The sequence below is a fragment of the Meriones unguiculatus genome, chromosome 2 (assembly GCF_030254825.1).
Source record: "Meriones unguiculatus strain TT.TT164.6M chromosome 2, Bangor_MerUng_6.1, whole genome shotgun sequence".
Classification (NCBI taxonomy): domain Eukaryota; kingdom Metazoa; phylum Chordata; class Mammalia; order Rodentia; family Muridae; genus Meriones; species Meriones unguiculatus.
Genome location: NC_083350.1, coordinates 103,940,484 through 103,963,285, shown reverse-complemented (window position 1 = coordinate 103,963,285; position 22,802 = coordinate 103,940,484). Strand labels below are relative to the sequence as shown.

General features: G+C 42.5%; 1 protein-coding gene across 1 annotated transcript in view; it reads left to right on the top strand.

Moving 5' to 3' along the window:
- Positions 1-8,978: 8,978 nt before the first annotated feature.
- Positions 8,979-22,802, top strand: part of Plekhg7 (pleckstrin homology and RhoGEF domain containing G7) — a 36,622-nt gene continuing 22,798 nt past the window's right edge. The window contains 4 exon segments of the mRNA XM_060378623.1: positions 8,979-9,062; positions 9,946-10,023; positions 10,056-10,289; positions 17,459-17,669. Of these exon segments, the coding sequence (XP_060234606.1) occupies positions 8,979-9,062; positions 9,946-10,023; positions 10,056-10,289; positions 17,459-17,669 (607 nt within the window).

Below are 22,802 nucleotides of genomic sequence, written 5' to 3'. Positions count from 1 at the left end.
TAAAAATGAGGGTTTCCGAAGTCTTTCCTCAGCCTCACTTAGAGTGGCACCAAGGAGAGCCTCCAGGATGATCTTTAGAAAAGGGCTTTAGAAACAACTCCGAAACGAAAGATAAGATTTCTGGATTTTTACACTAGTCTGTTTTCAGTTTTATCTCAGGCTCACCAAAAGATAAATAATCTTGGGCAAATCGTTTCATTTTCTGGGCGTTGGTCTGTAACTGAAAAATGAAGGTATCTGGAATGGTGGCCCCTTATCTGGCTTGTAGTTTTGTTCTGTTTGGGCTTTGGTTTTGTTTGTTTACATATTTTTAAATTTTTTTCTGACAGCAGCTAAAAGATTAATTCCCCCTGAGAAGTTTGTACCAGGAGCAGCAGCTACTGTCATCCCTATATTTTCTGTGAGTTCATTTTGTCCCTACTTACTTAGAAACTCGTGGGACAAATTCTGCTGCAAACAGAAGCTACAGGGAAGAAGAAATTATCACAGGAGTTAAAACTTTCCTGAAGCTAAAATTAAATAAGAAAAAAACACACATATAATCAGCACAGCGTAGCACTGTTGTAGGCCTTCTAATTAGACACTTGTGGCTGAGAAGCAAAAATATACAAGCACATTGCAGGACCTACATAAAGAAAAGTGTAGAAAGAAAGAGAAGAAGCATTCCATTTGCATAATCACTGTGTCACACTCATATCAGGAAAAAATAGTTTAAAACAATGCGAGTTCTAGCAAAGTTAACTCTAAGAATGCCCTGACCTAAAATTTGTTTTTAAATTTCCCTTAAAAATTGAAAAACAAAGCCAGGTAAGGTGGAGCACTCCTTTAATCCCAGCACTCAGGAGGCAGAGGCAGGTGGATCTCTCTGAGTTTGAGCCCAGCCTGGTCTACAGAGCAAGTTCCAGAAAAGCGGGAGATCCAGAAGCTCCATCTCAAAACAAAACAAATGAAGAAACAAACAAACAAACAAAACAACAACAACAAGAAACCCTCAAAACCAGATAGGTCTGTTGGTGAGAAAGTACAAGGAAAATTAGCTTGATTTTTACACATTGGGTTTAAACACTTTGAAGGCTAAAGCTAGGAAGAAGTAATGCTATAAAGGATCTTCTCTACTAAGTGTGAATGCATTTGCATGTTTCTCACTGTGTGTCTTTAAAATGAGCGGCTGTGTGATACCAAAGAGTCATTAGAGTACATCTGATCCCCAGAGGGAACAGGTTATGAACGGGGCAGGCACCACCTATACACACCCTGACTGATCACTCCTAGTCTCCTCCTGATAGATGCTTTTAGTAAAATGATTGAGAGCAATGGAAGTCAGATAAACCAATTAAGCTACAGCTCTGTGGTTGATTATCTGAACCATACACTTAACCCCTTCAAACTTCAACCTCTATATCCATACACCCAAAATCATACTGTTACCATCTTGGACTTACTGAGAGACATTGCCTAAAATATAGTATATGCTAAATAAACTCTTTTATGATATTTTAAGGCTTATTTTTGTTGTTTTAGTTTATGTATGTGTGTGCACATGTGAGTATGTGAACATGGGTGCAGGTTCCCCTAAAGACCAGCAGAGGGCATCAGATCCCCCTGGAGCTGGAGTTATAAGCCTCAGTAAGCCTTGACTGATGTGGGTGGTAGGAATAAAACTCTGTTCTCTATAAGAGCAGTACACTTTCTTAACCACTGAGCTGTCTCCAGCCCTCATGTTGTTCTTATAATCTTCCTTGAACATTGCCTAAAGGGCAGTTAAAAACACCAAAAAGTTGCTAGATATCTATTTGTTCAAATCAACTACCAAGTTTTAAATGTTAGATCAGCATGAACTCACAGTATTTTAATATAATTCATGTTCATAGAAATAAAGCTACAACAAATTTTGGGAACCACAACATTCTTTCCATCCAGGCAGGGGACACTATCAGATAACATTCCAATTATAACACCAGAAAAACAAACAAACAAAAGAAAGCAATAAAATCAGAAAGTCTTTTCTATGTGAACCTACCCTGCTCTTTTGTTTTCTGAAGGCACAGGCTAAATCTATTATTAGCTGGGGACTAGCAGAAACTGCTCAGGGCAGGAGAAGGAAGTTCAGCTTGTGGTGATCGAGTAGGCTAGCATGCCATGAGAACTGGAGGAGCCCCTGTCTAAGTTAGGGTTTCTGTTGCTGGGATAGAACGCCATGACCAAAAGCAACACAGGAAGAAAAAAACTGCTGGCTGGCTTGCTCGCCCTGCTTTCTTATAGCACCCAGGAATACCAACTCAGGGTTTGATGCCAGCCACAGTGAGCTGGACCCTCCCACATCAATCATCAACCAAGAAAATGTGTCACAAGCCAACCTGGTGGGAGAATTTTCTCAATGGGGGTTCCCACTTCTTAATAACTCTAACTCATGTCAAGGTGACACAAAACTATCCAGCACAGTTCCCAAGCCTGAATAATCTTTCTCATAAAGCATTGCTGAGTCCTGAGATGGTGGGAGATGAGGACAATGAGATTTCCTGTCTCATATACAAAATGCCACTAGAGGGAGTGTTTTGTAATAAGTATATTATCTTTCAGACATTTGCTCAGAAGAGTTAGACTGCATTTAAGCAGCAAACTGTACACACTAAAACATACAAGACTGGGGTCATTATCCTTCCAACCAAGCTGACTAAACAGGGGAGAGCAAGAATATACAATGTGCACGACATTACAAAATTAGAAAAAAGAGAAAGTTTTAACATGTAATCAGAATTTATGTAAAAACTTATACATTCCAGAAGTTCAATAGAAACAATATCCAACCTTAAGAACCCTAAGATAAGATTAATATCTGTATATACAAGATAACATCTGTATATATAAGCTTAATATCTGTATGTAGTATACTAATAATAGTATACTAGAGCTCAAAGACAGGATTGGGAAAATCAAAGACAGGCCAATGAAAGATTTCCAAGCTAAAGCCCTAAAGTTCAAGGGGGTGGAGCTGCCAAATAATAGAATGAATGTAACAGTAAGTGGTTACATTCCACACAGGTGTGGAGTCTGAGGAGAAGAGACAATGAATCCAGAACAATGTCAACAAAAGACAGCTACAAAATGCCAAGAGATGCTTCCCCTCATTAGTAATGTCTGTAATTCAGAGGGATAATGGTTCTGTGTCAGAGGAAGAGGAAGGGAAGTTAGCTCTGCCTAAACCTAAAAAAAAAATGAATATAGCTAATAAGAGAAAATCACTGTAGTTTAGGAATCTGTTGCCCTATAAAAGGTAGACATGATATCAATAGAGGCATGGTTGGGTAATTATAATCTCATAATTTGGAATAGTATAGAGGCCTTGAATGTCAGTACATTTAATTCTACCAAATAGCCCCGGTGGTAATGGTAAGCCTAAGCAGAATTTGCACAATGATTTTATCATTTTTATAAACAGTACTCTCCTGGATTGGGCATGTGTCTCAGTGGTGGCCTGCCTGCTCATCACAGATGAGCCCCTGCGTTAAATCCAGGACCCTGGGAAATACTGGCCCCATCTCTAGCACACCTTCCACGCTCACCATAATGAGCCCTTTTGAGACACATTGATCTTTGTTAATCTCCCTGCACCCTTTTCCTTAAAGAGCATGGAAATCTTTTTCAGATATTAAATTCAAAATATACTACATCTTTTTAAAAGTCTCTTTTTCAATAAAAATCAGAAGATAAACATACATACTATTGATTCTTTTTTCAAATAGTAGAAAAAAAATGATCCTATGGAATCTTTGCTTGCTTAATTTAGTTGACCCTGAGAATTTAACCATGCACAAAAGGTTGAACAAAATGTGGAGCAACTGATAATAGTATTAGTCACTGAAAGAAACAAGACCAAAAAAGTGTAAATGGCTACTTAACTGTCTAATGTTCTAGAACCAGTCTTACACACTGATTATTCATCGTATGCATTGAAGACATGATCTAATCAATAATGTCTGATTGCTGTGATTCTTTAAATGACATTCTGAGAAATACTCTAGCCACCAAAGAAAGTAAGAAATAGAATCAGGCAAAGGATTAGTCATAAAGTTTAAAGATAACTGCATACAACTGTAGATTGTGTCAGAAACCATGTATATTTCTGTTGATCTTTCTGCCTGTTTTTTGTTTTTTGTTTTTTTGTTTTTTGTTTTTTTCATTCACAAAAATAAAATCCTACACCCTGACTTTTTTGTCTAGAACTGTTGAGGATAGAACAGTCCTTCATCCTAGGAACATATCAAAAACATTTATCTGTTGGTGATGGATACTCTATTGAAAGGATTGTTGAGCTTGTTTCCAGTATAAGGCTAATTATTTATAGCGCTAATAAACTCTGCAATTGTACTAAGTATGACAACTTTATCCCATGTTGGGGAGACTGTGCAGAGTGGTAGAAACTGTGATGAACTGGGTATTGCCTGTCCTATCTGAACCCAGAACCCTGTCCTCAACCAGTTCCTTGATAATATGGAAGTAGGGACATATGAATGCAGTATGGCCACCTTAGCTAATATTCTTCAGAGACAGGCGATCCTGTGACCCACTTTTTAGTGTTGGTTGACCTTTACAAAGAATCTAGAGAACTGTGTAGCACCAATCAAAGCTCCACAGCTTGTGGCCTTTGAACTGCTTATTCATGGAAACAAAGCAGCTTGCCAGCCAAACCCAAACATTCCAGATGAGAAACCAGAGAACGGGCCAGTATGCTGGAGCAAGCTTCTCCCTCTGTGGGATGGAGAGAATCTTGTGACTCACACAGGAAGACAAACGGCCACCTTCATGGTCAGTGTGGTTCCCCAAGGTCTTCATGGAGAATCGGGTCCTGAAATTGTGCTTCATCTTGGAGGCCCCATCCTTATCCCTACAGACTTCCTTGACCCAGTCTCCTTGACAAATCATGTGGAGAAGGCACTATTATCATTCTCTGTGGCTTTTCTCTAGCCATTTAAATTTCTTAAGTTGCAACTGGAGAATGGGCTTTTTTTTTTTTCCGTTGAGGGTGAACATCACATTATCATTATCCCAGGAGAGCAGTTTTACAAGCCCCTGTACGAGCGTGAGGGCACTAACAAATGAACTACAACCTTCCCTCTGCACAGCCAAAGCTACAAAACTTTATTCATCTTTCTTTCTTCCGAAGTGAAGCTATTCACTTCTAGGCAGCCGAGGCAGGAACTCAGACCACTTCATAGCAGCTCTGTTAGCAAAATGACTAGTCCTTGGTACTCCACACTGGGCTTAGGGTGGTAGTGATGGTCATGGGGTCAGGAGAGGTGGTCAAGTTGGCTTTCAAAGTGCAAAGTAAACATTCTTTTAACTGATAAGGATGGGAGAGAATCAGAGACAATACAGAGGTTGTGACAGGCTACAGTTTATAACTGTTGTTTTCCCCCCATGGTTCTCAGACTTTGACCCAGTTACAAAGAGCCTGATGGGTTTATTACAACACAGAAACCTGGCTCGACTGGAGAGTTTTGGTGGAACCCTAATTTGCGAACCAGAGCCACAAGCATTTCACACTAAGCGCTTGTCATAGTTTCAGCAGGTGGGCATTTTAGGAAGTTAGTTAGAAGGTTTAAGCTAGGCACAAGGGTGACACCTCTAGGCACAGCTACACGGAAACTGAGGAAGGAGGATCCCGTTAGCTCGGGAGTTCTGATCTGTAGTGTGCTACGCTGATCCATTAGTCTATACTGAATTTGACATCAATTTGGTGCTATCAGACTATAGAGATATCTCAGCCAGCAAGGTGTTTGCATTGTAAGCAACTGAGAATTCAATCCCCCAGGGAAAATAAAGGGCAAGCATGGTGTGGGTGAGTGTCCTTGGGCTCACTGGCCAGCCTGGCATATTTGACAGAAGAACAAGGCCTTTGTAGCCTCTGCACATACATGCATATGCGCACATGTGTGTACACACACACACACACACACACACACACACACACCTGGTGATCTCATCCATTAGAGGCGGTTACCATTAGATATCTAAGCATAGAGTAAACTGTGGCCCGGGCGGGTCCAAATTAATTTGAATTTGTTTTTACGAATAGTCTGACTTTTTTTTAATGCTGCACACATTTAAAAAGCCTGTGTAGTCAGCAAGCAACATTCAGGGTATGAGCTAATAAAAATTTAAGAGGTGCATTTGTATTTCAAGTCCTTGAAAATCAGTGCTCTCCAATTTGCCTCTTATAACAATGATCATTTCTTCTATTATTCAACGGTACCAAATCAGACCATCTATAAAATAGATCAACACACACAAAAAAAGGTTTGAAAGGGTGTAGGGAGATGGGTAAGTCCTTCGAAAGGACTGCGACAGCCTTGAGGGAAATAAAGATCATAGGTGCCTAGAGGGCCCCACTGAGGTGCTGGGAGAGTTGGAAGCCACCCTTGTATCGTTTCTATGTTAGAGCTACTGTTGTTTAGTAAAAACAAATCAGCCGACCTTTCCTGGAGCAGCCTACGTGCTGGCCATGCCTCTGGCTTTTTCATAAACAAACAAACAAACAAACAAAACAAAACAAAAAAAACCTAGAAACTCTTTAAGGAAGGGACAAGGACAGTTCCTCCCTTCAGCTCTAACCAGGTTGCTAAGGCTCAGTGGGAGGGTCCATCCCACACGTGTGGACCCAGCTGCCAAGCTCTGGCCAGGCAGCAGGATGTGCAGCTGTGCTCACCCTGAGGCTGGTGTGGACACAGTCCCAACGGTATTAAGATATTGATGCTCTCTGGACTCCCTCTTGCATTTTCTGTTTATTGAGATCCTGTTAATTCTGCATGGCCCTGTGCATCTGGCCTTCCCATGTCTAGCAGAACTGGTGAATGGTTGATCTATGTGACTTAACTCCTAAGACAGTGCTATTCTTCACGAGCAAGGTGAGTGTGCTTGTTGGATTTTGTTTTGTTTTAGAGACAGAATCCACAGCCCAGGCTGACTTCAAACTTGATATATAGTGGAGGATGGCCCCAAACCCCCTACATATCTGCCTTTACCGCCCCAAAGCTGAAATTCTTGGTGTTTACAATACCTGAATATTTGTAGGGTGCTTAATCCTGGGAGTTAAACGCTGGTGAGTCTTCTGAATCGTGAGCTCATACTGATCCACTCTTGTAAAGAACTGGGAAGAGACGGCAGACGCAGGGCTGTCGTTCAGTTTGACTCTGTCAGCTCCACAGGGGGGATCGCTGTGAAGGGGCATCACAGGAGACACGGCCATTATCTCATTTAATTTTTGCAACAACACTGGAAGGGAGCCTTCTGATGCTCTTCTTATAAATGCAGCAGCTTGGAAGTAGGCAAAGTGATCTCTCTGTCCCAAAGGTCACACCACAATTTGGCAGTGAGGCTGGGAATGAAGCTAATGTAATCTGTTTGACAGTTTGGGCCCTTCCTACAAAACACCACAGAGCCCTGCTATATCCCAGGTCTCTCCTGTCTGGTGGTGAGTCCTGCTCGGTGACTGTTGCCTTGGCCTATGTGTACTTATTATTGCTGCACCTTAAATCCTACTGGGTTTAAATAACCCCCTACCAGTGGCCCTACACCTGTGTCAGATGATGGCCGCAACCTTCAAAGCCAAGTCCGTAAGCTAAAATGGCAGAAGGGAAGCACTGAGAATTCTGAGGCAGTTATTGCACATGAACCCACGAAGCCTCCTGGATCTTGGTAACATCGCTGTTGCCTAGAACCCAAGAAATCCTCCACAGGAGAAAAGTAACAGAATCCCTGTGAATGTGTGCACATGGGAAATTATCCTAGAACTCTAGACCTTGGCCAGCCTTCTGTTTGTTGAGAAATGATGAACCAGCCCCTCCAGGAATCCAGCCAGGAGGCTCAGGACCTAAGTGTTATAACAGGCCCATCTGTCAATGGTCAGAAAAGGCTTCTTTTCATTCTTCTCCAGGGAAAGTAAAATCATTTTCTAGAATAACAACCAGAAAAAAACAAAACAAAACCAAAACCAGGTATCCCCACCTTCACTAAGTATTTCCTTTACCCTTCAGAAATGGCACCTCATAGGTTCTGTTTTGACATGTGAAGACATGCAGTGCTGGAGCCCTCAGCTCTAAAACTTACAGCAAACCCCACCACAATTTCAGATTTCTTTGTAAGGACAAATTAAATTGACTTCGGTTGATAGCTCAGCAGCTCTCTTTAAACAATGCTGCAGTAGCCGTTAGCTTCATTTGACCTTTAGCCAAATAAGAGTCAGAGTAAGTTAAGAGAGTATGAAGTTCTCCGAGTCAATATCATAATACTGTCATGGCAATCTCCTAACACTGGGTTCCTCCTCTTTCCAGATAAGAATAAATCTAAGAGCCTTGCTACACCGTTATTGGACTTAGGTATGCGACTGAGTAAATGCAACAAAGGGGAGCGAGCGTCTGCCGTGGACAAGCACACAAGTACACTGAGGTATAAAAGTGGGGAGCGTTTGGGCGTGGGGCCCTTCAGTGTGGAGGCCGTACGTGATAGCATAATGGGAGCACAGAGTTACAATAAACATGAGCATAGCCACAGCATTTTACCCAGTGCTGAACCACAGTCAGGACAAGGTCAGGTCACGAAGAACATCTGTTGGTTTTCAGCATTCAGTATTATTAAGTCAAGGAAGTAAGTGCCAAAAAGTGCTATTGGTGAAGTTAAAATCATATTGTACTAAAAAGTGAATGATTAACCACTATGAGATTTGTCCTGTCCAAACACACACGTTTCCAGAGGATTTCGGGTGGCAGCACTAAAATTGCTGAGCATCTCAGAATATGTGATTAACTGCCGGTGCTCATCCACCAACAACCCATGTACCGTCCACGCCCACCTTCCAGTGTCCCATGGCAACGGGCGACAGCGTTAGCATCTATTCCAGAGTGCCCTCTCTGTGAACAGTCAAGAACTGACTTTGATTCGGTCATTGATAAGATGGATGGGTAGGAACTGGCATTGCCCCAATGCCACAGATCGTTTTCCATATTCCCATGATCCCCATTGCCAAATGGCAGGCTCAGCTAAAACTGCAGCAGGAGAAGGAATTTGTGGGAAGGGAACTCTGTAGAAGCAAATTGTAAAGAATGCTTGTCATCAAGATAAACAGGCCACCTCGTGATATCCAGAGTCTTTTAGGGTCTTTCTTATGTAGTGCAGGCTGGCTGTGAGTCTGCAATACTCCTGGGTTTGTAGATGTGTGTCGCCATGCATGGCTCACATCAGTTATTTTTGAAAGCATGTCTCCTTATTTAAACCTTGAGGGAAGGGACTTTGTTTTCCCCATTCAGGAATCCCTAGAATGCACTAAATGCAACCATACATGCATGAACACATACATACAAAGAATGATATGATAAAGGAGAACTTCATGTATGTCTGCTTTTCTTCAAACAGAATCATCAAAAGGAGATTAGAGATGTGACTTTGGAGTCTCTTAATTTACCAAAGTCTTTAAAGGTCTTTTGTTTGGGAATAGTAAGTAGACAGTAAGTGAACATCAATCTACTATTGAGATGGGTTTAACATGCTATTCACTATACCAAAATCACATGGGTAAATTATCTTCGAAATGTCAAGGGCACCAATGAAAATGTAGTTCTCTCTACCTCCTCTGAATTAAAAGCTTCCTTTTGACATTTCAGACACCTTTTGCACCTCAGTCTCTTTGTTACCTCAGATTGGACAAGCTGTTCCTCCCTGAAAATGCAGCAACCTCCTTGTAATTTCCATTGAGAAGGAACAAAGAAACGCCACAGAATGGGTGGCATTTGAGCACTGACACAGAAGAAACAACTTTTGAGCGAAAGAGTAGCAATTTAGATAATGTTTTCCTGAAACTTCCAGAAATGGGTGCTCCTAGCCTCAGGGAAAGGATGTAGTTCCCGTGTCCAAAGGCAATGCTCCCCCCAAATCTATCAAACTTTTTGAGAGCCAGGAAACCTTCTCCGGTTTGGCCAGCAAGCCTCTGGCTGCATTTCCACCTCTCCTAGCCTGAGAAAATTAGAGTCAGTGAGCGGGAGATCTCACCCTCATTGCTTCAGCAAGAAGACATCGTCAAAGTAGCCCCCAGAGGAAGCCAGAGGCATCCTGAAGGCTCCTCAAGTTGCCTTCCCAAGAGCCTACCTAGAAGTCCAAAGAATTCTTCTCACTTACTGTCACCCTTGAGACCCCAAACAAAGCCTCCTTCAAACCCTAAAGGAACCATCAATGCAGCCAACACAATCTAGCCACAAACAAAGCCAACTGATGAGGATGTCCTTGCTGTCCCTCAGCCTGTCAGGAAGACATCCCTCCCACAGACGAAGAAGCCACTCTGCCCGGCTTCACAGCACAACACATAGATTCTCTGGCAAGGCCTCTGGTTTGTAACTGAAAAGATCTCAGGATTGCCACAACACCCAAAGACAGGAGGCCCTTCCACACGAGATGACACAGGTAAATGTGTCAGAACATCCCCCCCCCCCCCTTTAGTAGTACTGCCCTTTCCAGTCAAACAATGGCATTTCAGATAGAAGGAAAATAGGTCAAATCTAGCTCACTCTCTCCTGTGCCCTTGAAGATACTTTAAGTAAGGCCACTGATGGTCTTTAAGGCACTGTACAGCAACGAATGGCCCTCTTGCAAATAGACAGCACTTAAAGATACTCTGGTGGCAGATTTAAAGGAGGAGAAAGAATCCATTATTCAAGGCTCTTATTTCCCAACCCACCTTTACCCTCAAACTAATCCAGAGCATTTTAGTTTCAAGTGTGAAATGATTCGCCTCTTCTAGATGAGTCTGAGCAAGAAGAAAACAATTATTTTTGAAGTCTCTTTCAGGGAGAAGAGCTACATCATCAGCCCAGGCATGTGTGCATCTTTTTTTTTTTTTTTAATTACAGAGCTGTGACATAGCTCTTTAGGCTTCCGTCTGTCTCTCTTTATGTTCCCACATGTAAGCCTGTTTGCTACACTTTCAAAATCCAAACTAAACAAAGCCAATCACTCTACTATTGAGGCTACAAGTTTCTTGACATTTGGAGTCCTCTTTAAAAGTGGAGCATCTCGCCCTGCTTGTAGGGGACAGGGTATATAACAGTCACAAGAGCTCATGAGTTTTGTTTTGAATTCTCAACGCGTTGGCCCTGTGGCTTAATTAGCATCCATTTAGTAAATGGTATTATCTGGTAGGGGAAACAGAATGGCCAAAAATATTCACCAGCTTTTCAAAAGGAAATTCAAAGGACTGGGGATAAAAGGAACAAGATGTCCCGCTTAAATGAGCATGACCTTTAAAACACCTCCAATAACACTCTGTGTCCTCACCTACAATTACAATGCAAGTGGAGCAGCCAGCTCTGAACTTGCAGCATCTCCCCTCCCCCCATTGCTTTGTCTTCTCACCCGGGGAGAAAGAGTTTCTGTGGCAGGGAAGGACAACTCTGTGCCTAATCTTCCCCTCTTGATTTATCATATTAGCAAGAAAGGCCCGATTTCATTTGGAAAATCAGTCAACATGACATCAGTTCACATGTAGAAGCAGTAGAGGAAAATAAAAGTTATTGTGTCTGGTGTATCTGTTTGCTATTATAACAAATCATCTGCACACATTGAAATAATAGCCAATGATCATTTATTGTAAGCCTGTGGGTCCACTGGGGCTTACATGGTCTAGGCTGGGCTCAAATGGGCACGTCAGCTCCTTTTTCTTACAATGATGGGAAATAGAGTTCTTGTGTCCCTTGTACCTTTTCCTGGAACAAAGGACACATTCTTCTTACAGTGATGGGAGACATTTAAGAGCACAGTGGAGACATGCAAAGCTTCTTTCACTTGGGCTCTGAATCTCATTTAATTTTATTGAGCAAGCCACTTGGCTGAATCAAGGTCAGGGACTATGTGTTACTAACATCATCAGAGCACTAAAATAGTGTGGAGCAAAATGGGTTGCAGTGCGAAGGGCATTCACATAGAAGGAAGCAAGTAGCGAGACTTTGTGGACTAGGAGCTCTTCCTGGAATGGCTAAGGTTCACAGAGTTCTACCTGTCTCACCTCATCATCAGTCTGTCCCGGCTGCTGAAAGGGAAACAGCATTTTCATGAGAATGAACACATTGTTGTCAAAAGGAGCAGTAGTTAAATATACCCAAATTAACTAGGTCATGGTAACCAAATGGCAAGGCATTTGAAACAAGGAAGGAATCAGACAAAAACAATTTCTAATACAATAAACAATTTCCAAGCAGGATCCAAGCAGGGTTACCTTTTGAGGGCAGCACACCCAGAGTTAAGCTCCTGGGATGTAGAGCATTAGTTTGGATTGTCTCCAGGTCTTTCTGGCAACAGATCTTTGGCCATGTTCTTCAGAACTTTGGGTTATAGTCACCACGAAGTAGAGCTACAGTTAGAATCTGTCGGTCCATTTCTGCTTCTCCTGATGTTGTGACAAAGTGCCCTGACAAAAGCAACTTAAGGAAAATGGCATTTATTTTGGCTCGCAGTTTCAGGGCACATTCCATCGTGGTGGGAGACATTCTGGTGCTCCGTTTACTTCTCTTATTGTTCAGTCAGGACCCTCACTCACAGAGTGGTGTCACCGCAGGCCATTGGGAAATAGCCATTTTTCACTTCTCAGTCCCAGAAGCCAGAAATCTGAAATCCAGTAGGCAGGCCTAATGAGTCTTCCTTTGAAGGCTCTAGGGAGGGAGGAAGTTGCTCTATCCAGTTCTGTCATCAGGGCTTCTCTTGACTGGAGGCCACAACTCCTGAACTGTCCTGTCTTTCTCTAGAAAGCCTTCTCACTTACCCATGTCTCTTCCCTGTTGTCTCTTATATAGGAACTTGGCATTGGCTTTAAAGCCCTCCCAGACCGTCCGAAGTAATCTCGCCTCAGGAGCCTTCATTCAGTTGCATCTGCAACCTTCTTCTGATCGTAAGATCACAGTCCAAGGCTGAGCACGTGGGTGAGCATGTGGGCATGTCTTTGAGGGCAGACTACCATTCAACCCATTGTACTTCTTCTTTCTCTAAGGATGTAGCCATCACTGTATCCATTTTTATTTCTTTTATTTTTGAGATTATAATATAGACACATTGTTTCAACCTTTAATTTCCTCCCTCCAACCCTTCCCATATACTTCTCCTTGGCTCTCTCTTTTTTCCTCATGACCTCTTTTTTCATTAATTGTTATTACTTGTATGTATGTATCTGTATACATGTATGCATTCATTAAGTAGGTTGTATTTAGGAATGTATATACACACATATGTGTTTATATATGTTATATGTGCATATATATTTAGGAATGTATATATATGGATATGTATATATGTGTATATATACATAGGTATATATATATATATATATCCACATCCATATGTATGTATATGCAACCTACTCAGTCTGTATGACATTACTCATGTATGTTTTCAGAACTGACAGTTTGGTACTGGATAAGCAGCTGGTGTGCTCTTCACGGAGAAGACTTGTCTGACTCTCAGCAGTCCTCAGTTGCCTGTAGTTCTTCGTGTGGGTTGAGGTCTTGTGGGCTCCCCGCTCTCTCCATTCTAGCATACTTATTGTTGTTGTCCCTTTTCAGCTCGTGTAAACATGAGCACGTCACCTTGCTGAGACTTTATGCGTGTTGCTTCTGACATTCCTAAGAGACACAGTCTCAGAATAACCTCCCTGATCTTCTGGCTCTTATGGTTTTCTGCCTCCTCTTCCCCAATGTTGCCTGAGCCGTGGGTGCAGGAGTTGTTTGCAGATGTGTTATTTGTACTGGCCTTCGCAGCTCTGCATTTTGATTGGTTGTGGGTCTCTGCAATGGTATCCATGTGTTGAATAGAGAACTTCCTTGATGAGGGGTGGGACTATATTTATCTGTAGGTAGAAGAAACTATATCCATTTAATTTTTTCCTCCATTATAGTGACTTAAAGCCTTCCTTTTCTTCCTCTGTACATAACATAGGAATCCAACATTTATTCTTGGATTCTGAGTTCTGACCCTGTGGATCACTAATGAGAAACTAAATCTTTATCCATCTTTCTAAGCTTCGGTTCCACTAGCCTAAAATTCTTATGGTGCTTATGAAAATCAATATGATCATGCGGTCACAATGTTTAGCAGCATCTCTACGGAGAGTCGGGGCTCAATAAAGCCAGACAATTAAATTAGAAGAGTATTCACCAAGAATGACCTATTGCTTACAAAATGTGCGTGTGACTGGTGTTCACATTGGTTCTGGCCACAGAAACTTTTCTAGCACACAAGAGCACTTTTCTTGCTGAGTGTTGATTCTTGAGTACAGGGCCTGCTCAGCAGTGTAGCAGATCCCTGGGGTTCTCTGAATTATTCTTTGACTTTGCCCACACACACCAGGAATCTTCCCACCTGCAATGGAAGACAAACTAAGAAAATGTCCTGCTACCAGAAGGGAGGTAGGACTTTCCCAGCAGCCATGAAGCTGTTTTCCATGGAAATGTCTTAGGATCTGACCAGCTTGAGACATAAAAACCCAGGGTGAGTGTATATGTGGCTAAATTGGGGCTTCTGGGTAGAAAAGGAAGGAGGACACACAGGAGGTATTAAGGCCTAGAGGGTTGCCCTGTTTGGGTGAGGATCCCAGTAATGCAACTCTCTAGATCCAAAAATTTGTCCTCAAGAAATGGGCCAAGCCAAGTGCCTGACAGAACAACACATGGGCTTCTCAAAAATAACTGTTTAGTTACGTTTTCCCAAACGAGAGAAGGTTTAAATAATATATTGTAACATACAAAACTAAATGGGTTGCTGGACACCCTCATATTTTGCATTTATTAAGTGGCTTGTTTTCAAGTTTAATCTTGTCATGAGGAAATCAGGTACTTTAAAATTTTGTTTCCTTCCTCTTTATGCAGACTGTACCTACCCATATAAAAACAGTTTGTTGGGGGAGTGGGTACAAATTCGGGGCTCATTTTAATGGTTATTTCCAGTGGGTAATGATCCCAGACCTGAACATATCCATGTCTCTTTTTAAAAGAAGACATTTTAGTGTCTAGGACAGCAAAAATAAGAAAACAATTTTGAACCGTCAGTGACACACCCATAACCCTAAGTTCAACTGATGTTACTGCAGCTGTTTGCATTAAGGCTACAGATCTCAGTCCTTTCCAGAGCACTCAGGAATCTAATCCACTTCAGAGCTTGAGGGAAAAAAGACAGTGTTCTCTGTACCAGTCTTTGTGTCTTCCTAACTGCTTCCCTACATCTCTGCTTGATTGCAATGCTCTGCCCAGTTCACAAACCCCAAAAGACCAGGAATAAATAGACTCTGCTGCAAATACATGAGGTTCTTTTTATTATAAATCATTACAAGCTACAGCTTGGGCTCACACCCCCCATGGCCGAAGGGGTGAGAGTCCAGAGCTCTGTGCTCAGGTTAGTTGGGTGATTTAAAGATTCTGGTCCTTCCCAGCATGCCCAAGGCAGGAGTTATTCCTGCCTGGCAAGCATCTATTGATCAAAATGTTGCATTTTGAATTGATTGGCTATAGGAAGGTCCCGAAACCATTAATGACCTGGTGTCCCTCCCTAGGGGGATGGGCCAGTTTCCTAGCAACTGTATCTCTAGTGGGTGGGGAAAGAATGCAGTAAGGTGGTCCTTCCCCTCAGGGCATTACTGGACTTCTCCACCCACCTAGTCTTAGTTCAGGCCTTAAACTTTAATAATAATAGCTGCTGACTTTTAATCTTTTGGTCTCTCAACAACTGTGGTTCTTGATATTTTTATTTGTCCATCTTCATTTTTCACTCTTCAAGAAAATTTTTTTTTCACATCTATCCACACAGATTGTGTTATGCCCAGACGCAATCCCACACTTCCACAATGGGTATCATTGTACTTTGACTGCCAAGGTGAAAAGCCAAGGTCGTGGCTCAAAGACTGCATAAAACAGATGTCCTCTCTCTGTTCCATATGGACAAAGTCAACTCAATACTGACCTGTGTCAGTATTCTAAATGGATATCTTAGCTTAGAAAAAACTCCAGAGAGGACAGAAGCGAGTAGGAGTAATGTCAAAATGTATTTTGAGTTTGTATATACATATAATTATTCATTTAGGATCCAGAGTATAAAACTAAAATTATCTGAAGACTGCCAGTGTTTTATTACATAGGCTAACATTTCTGGTTCTTCAATAAGCTCATTTGAATACTACTCTAGCCCATGCTAAATGATTAAATTCTCTGATATGTCAGAAATATTTATAAGAGAAAGAAATGGAGTGGGAGAAGAGAGGGAGAGATGAGGGAGAAAGGAAGGAAAGAAGAGGGAGGAGGGGGCAGGAAAGAACCTTCTGGAATGAATAGGGAGCCGTCTGGGATGGAATTTAGAGAGGAATCACTGAGGCAATGAAGACAAACAGAAGAGGAAATGTAAGATGCGAAGTGAGCTTGGAGACTAGCACTCAGCAGCTCATTATCACCAGAGCACAGAGTGCAGGCTTTGTTATAGTTCCATTTACTGAACAATGTTTACTGAGCCCTTACTGAACAGTGGGATTTAGAGGAGCCAGGAGCTTAGGATAATGAAGAATTAAGACAGGAACCTACAAAAGTGACCTTTGAAAGGAAATCACCTTCCACAAGGGAGAACAACATGAGAGGATCATTTCATTTCTTCCTACTTGTCTGCTTGAGAAACACAGAGAAGGGGCAGGTAAAAGCAGATTCCAAAACTCCAGGGAGTGGAGCTAATTGAAGAAATCTGAGCCTAACTTCATTTGCATAGTCCTCATTGTGGCCTTAGTGCCACAGGGGTCTGAATCTCCCGGATGAGCAGCAGTAGACCCAGGAAGACGGGAGCAGTGCTCTGCATCCCTGGCATGGAGGTATAAAGCACCTCGATGACAGGCCAGTCCCTGTTCTCGTAAACAAAGTAACAAATACAAGAAGGCAGGTGGGGCCAGAGCCTGCATGACTTGGTTATACGGTTTATATTTTTGCTACATTTTACATTTTTGCTATGTCTATACAACATAAAGGGCCCCTGAAGTATCTCAACTTTCCTAGCAATTCTCCTCATTTTTCTCGAAAATAAATAAAAACTACTGACTTTGGACAATCAGCTTTAAATTGCTGGGTGCACTGGGGTCACCTCCATGCATCCTGCTCATTTCTGTGTGCACCATCTGCAAAGACGCCTGGGCTCGAAGGCTTTCTTCCAGTCTCTGAGGCAGAACAAACAGGGCGCTGTTTGTGCTGCCATTTCCATCTATCCCCTCTCACTCTGGGTGAATTAAGCTTGCACATGGTCAATAAGAATGAAAAGGCTGTTCTCTATGCCTCAAGACTGAAGGATCCTGACTTTTCCTGAGAGCACAGTTGATGGCAGCCACACCTAAATGATCCGCTTGTCTGAAGAATGACATTCCTGCACCCTAGCTCTCAGCTTTCCTCCCGAGCCCAGGTTCCACTAGCGCAGGCAGGGTTCAGCTGTGGTGCTGAATCTGCCTGGATTTCAAGTGCTCCCCGGGGACCTTCTAGTGTCTGATGCGGTTGCTGATTATCTGTGCCTGCTGCTGCTGCTGCAGAATCCAAGTCCTATTCATTCTGTCTACTTTCATTGTGCACTTGCTGTGGGGCAGAGATTGTTACAAGCAAAAGGGACTTTCCAAATGACTAAGATTGGTTAGAACTCAGGAATGGATGGACCCATTTGAATGGAAGCCTCACCTAGAACAGTTACAAGACATGAGTTACTGGAACCAGCTGATCCATTTACAAAGATAATGTCTGGGCCTCCCCTCGGAATGTTCTCTTGTCAAATTATTCCTCCCAAGTCTAGCAGCATCTACAACAGGTGCACCAGGAAAGGTGAGCATCCGGGATCAGATGCCCTTGTGGGCACAGTGGCAGCTCATCTGCAGTTGCCATAAGACGTACAATTGCCCACTCCTGATCTTCAGCCTCACAACAGTGTCTTTCAACCAGGGTGGCATCATGTGGAAGTAGAAGCAATGGTGACAGATGGATGAATCATGAATGTAGCCATGGCACTGGGTCATCAGCTTTGAAAGAATGTAACACTTGGCGTACTTGAGAGGCTTTCCTCATGGTTCTAGTGGCAGAAACAGGGAAGTCCTTAAGAACCAGGAGACTGAAAATGTTTCCATATTGGTGGGTTTTAAGCCAGTTTTTCTCTTGGTCCATCTCATTTCACAAAGTAATTCTTATATGGACACCCAATGTATATGATAGACCTAGGTGAAATTGAATTGATTGAATCTACATTGACTCCCAAGACAGGAGCATGTCCTTTGTTGCTTCAAAATGCATTTATGCCATCCACAACCAGAGCAGCAATTCCCCAGGGTTGGTCTCAAGCCAGCAGCTTCCACATGGGCTGAGAATTTGTCAGAAAGGCAAATGCCATGGCCCTATCACATACCTTCAGAACCATAAATGCTGGGGTTGGTATCCAGCAACTAGACTTTGTTGCTGGACCAGGGATCACCTGAGAAGCTCTGTAGGGGATTCTGATGCCAGCAGACAGATGTCACAATAAAGAACAAGGTCGTGGTTGCTGCGTGGGGTCCCCTTATGTGGTACGAGCTGCCTAGCATAGTCGTAAAGAAACTAGAAGACATGAAGACATCTTCAAAGGCATGTAGTTTAGGGTCTCAGATCCCAGAGTCATGCCCTAAAGCAGTGTGCAATCAACAAGGACTCATTTAAATCCTCTCAATACTTAGAAAAAATTCCACAAGGCTCCAAATTACCCTCAAAGTTTAGAAACACAGGGGAGAATTTTATCAAGGGTCAGAAGGTCCAGTCATGGCAGGTCAAATTGGAGGTGATAATTTACCACTGGTCATCTGAGGAAAAGTGTGATTCTAACTGGTCTCTAAGGGAGATTAGTGTAATACCCAAAATTAACCTATAAGCCCCAGGAACCAGGCAACCTCTTGGAATGCCAGGAATTGTAGTTCCCCAGAAATAAGTATGCCTCATAAGAAAGTACTATGGCCTATATTAGCCCCTGCAACACCCTCCCTGCTTGAGGCCATCCCAGCTGGGAAATTCCTATGAGTCGTCCTGGACCAAAGTCCATCTTTTGGTCAGTATTTACTATTTAATAAAGTTTGCTTTAAATTAGGCCCAAAATGGTTTTTCTGTTGAATCTCAGGACTAACACTCCATCTAACTGAAGATCAAATATGTGCCTAAAAGTAACAGGGGGTAATTAGGCAGTCTGATCAGGTCCTGTCCAGATGGCAGTAAAAACACTCAAGCATGACCTTTTCAGGGAGCACTTTTCAGCTAATGACTTCTCTGGGTGAAGCATTACAAAGCCATTCCTGCTGAATCCAGAAGTCAGACTAGAAGATACATGTTTTGTAGGTTAAATGGTCAGAAAATGATGCTAAGAGGCTCTACCCAACTTTTTATTTGTTTGTATTCTGAGACAGAGTTTCTCTGTGTACCCCTGGCTGTCCTGGAACTTACTCTGTAGAGCAGGCTGCCCTTGAACTCAGAGATCCAAATGCCTCTGCCTCCTGAGTGCTGGGATTAAAGATGTGGGCCACCACCATCCTGCTCTGATCATCTTTTGATTAGTAGCATATATGGCATAAAACCCAAAAGCCCAGGATGGAATCTCTGTTTCCTGGTCATCCAGAGAATGAATGATTGTAGACTGACTTCCTTCTCAACTCACAGCAATACCTAGGAACACAGGCATGATGGCAGTAGTGGCCCCGCCATAAAGCTGAGTCAAGTGTTGACATTTTTTGTTTCAGGAGTATTGTACAACAGCATCTAGGGGCAACGAGGTCTGGTCAGACAATAGCCATTGCTTGGCATTTGTTGTCAGTGGGGACAGGGTGTGACAATGAAGGCCAGGCCATCCAGGCCCGGCCTGCTATAATTTTTTTGTCTTAAATGAACGATTCACATACTTCCTGCAGTGTGTAGACTTCTTCATCACTGATGGAGAAACAGAAGCCCAGTAAAGAAAAAATATCATATTACCCAAGGGTGAAAGACCACCAGTCTTTAGCTTGTGACACTGTATCATCCATCGATTGACCACAGTGTAAAAGTTCATTCTGGAACTCTCGGGGAGAGGAGAAAGCCAGCAATGAATTCCACTCAGCTCCTTTCCTGAAGGGAGCTTTGATAAAGCCCTACAGTGATCCTTACCCTGTTACTATAAGTAATGATGTATTTTCTTATGTGTTGCCCATTAGAATCCAAAAAAGTCAAGATGGCCTTTTGCAAGAGAGGAGTGGTGTCACATATTGTCAGTTTGTTTTTAATTAAACATCTTGTAACTAAGAAAGTAAGAGCAAGGGAGCCTCTTCACTCCATTGTATGAAGGCAGATGGCAGGGGAAATAGAGATGAGATCATTCTATCCATAGCATCAGCTCCAGAACACGATGGATAATGCTATTTCACGCAGCAAAACAGGGCTAATTGCCAGTGGGTGATGAGTTCTGCAAAAAAAAAAAAAAAAGAAGAAGAAGCAATTTTAACAGAGCGACATTTTGCAACATGAATTTTATAACTTGATTTTTAAAAGGCTTAGAAAGAGCTCCCTTGACCTTGAGCTTGAACTTGCACAAGTGTACACAGCCCAGGTTGCAATCAGCCCTATGCATGTGGTGAACATTAAAACATTAATGAGGTATTACAAAAGCAGGTTCTCAGATATCATCAGATCCGTCCTGGTGGATATTCTGATCCTTTCATGCTGCTGTCATTTATTGAAGAGTAATCAACCTACATCCGTAGGCCCCAGGTCTTTATGACTTAAGACAAGGAGGTCCTCAGACAAGCCAAACATTTCCTTCTTGTCTGCTGTGGGCAGAGAAAGGGAGCTGGCCTCCACCCTATTGTTTTCTGGAGACAAGAGAAGGGCTGGTGCTGCATTCCCCTGCAAGTAGCATTTGCAATACACACACAGTAGGGCCTTATAGGAAGGTACTGTACCCCATTTTGTTAATTAATTCAAAAGAAGAAATAAACATTTGTTTTAGCAAAAAAAGGGGGGCTAATGTTTATTATTAAACAGTTATAATTATTATAGCAGTGTTATCAATAAGAAATATAGACAGACACCTGATAGAATTTTAGATAAGCCGTATTTTACCTGGGGCTGGGCAGATATCTCCACTTAAGCTGTTTTGTTATCTCTTCCGGTCCCCACCCCATGCTGCCTGCTTTAATCATTTCTGTCTGTGCTACTTCCCATCCGTAATCTCCAAATACTTGCTTCTGCTCTTCATCTGGGCCACTACTGTCCATGCAGAATTTCAGGGTTCCTCCTCTGGGCCCACTAGATTCTTTACCTATTCCATGGCAACTCTGTTTCTCCTTTCCCCTCCCCCGGTCTCTTTCCCATGAGCCTTCTGTCCTCCAAGCCCGAGAACTTTAGCTCTGCCCCTCACTCTGTCTTGCCCCTCATGTCTGTCCTGTCCAGGGTATGTGGGTGTCGGCAACATAGTTAACAATCAAATACAAAGCACCAGACCATGCTGTTACAAACACCTGGGGCTCTGCACCCAGCTGCTTCACCCAAACTCCCAGCTTCCAGCCTTTTCCTCCGAAGTGGGGTGAAGTCATCATTTCTAATCTACACTGTCTGTGATAAGGGAGATGTCCCCAGAGCTGGGTGTTTGCAACACTTTATCAGTATTAGTCATATTGATACCAATAATGGAAGTTTTGATTAGAATTTGGAAAACTGCTTATTCTTTTAGCCAGGAGTATGAATGACTTTCTCCTCTCCTCCTCCTCCTCCTCCTTCTCCTCCTCCTCCTCCTCCTCCTCCTCTTCCCCCTCCTTCTCCTCCTCCTCCCTCTCCTCCTCCTCCTCCTCCTGCTCCTCCTCCCTCTCCTCCTCCTCCTGCTCCTCCTCCCTCTCCTCCTCCTCCTGCTCCTCCTCCCTCTCCTTCTCCTCCTCCTCCTCCTCCTCCTCCTCCTCTTCCTTCTTCTTCAGCATGTATGGGACAGGGTCTATTACTATGAACTGCAAATGTAAATTGATGATAGTATGGCAACTCCATGGTCACTGGGGCTGCTGTTCATTACTCATTCACAGACACGTGATTTTTTTTTCCTGCCAGCTCTGACATAGGGTGGTCTCTCCCAGTGTCTTCTCATATAAAAACAGGATGAACATAAAGTGGAGGTCATTTCTACCCCAGACATCCTGAGGCTTCTCCAGAGCAGCAAGCTCTCAGGGATGCATGCAGCTAGACCGTGTTATCAGGAAGAAAGGACCTTTACTAAGAAAAATGGCACCCTGCTAATCGTTGGGGTTGATTGCGCCCTTCCATCAAGCCCATACAAAGTGTGTGCTGGATACTGTATGTAGGAGCACTGGGCTTTATCAAGTGCTGAGTGAAAAGGTCAGACTGGTGTGTAAATGGCAGGGAGGATGCTAAGTTGTTTGTATTCTAGGGTGAAGGTGTAGTGATGCACAAAGGAAGAAAGATGAAATCCCTTATATAAAATGGTATCAAGCACACATAGAGGGCTGACTGTAATAAAATTGTCAAGTGTTCTGAGCAAAGAAGAAAACATCATGTTTTGGTGCTTCCATTTTTAAATCTTAAGGTGTACTTCCTTTCTTTGTCTAAATTAAATAATTTATCTAATTAATTTATTTAATTTATTTAAACAATTTCTATTTATATAAGTGATAATCCCATCAATTCCCATATATCTAATAATATATATAGTATACTCCATTTTACATTTTTCTTTTTTTCTTTTTTTCCAATATCAATAATAATATTAGTAATAAAATTAATATA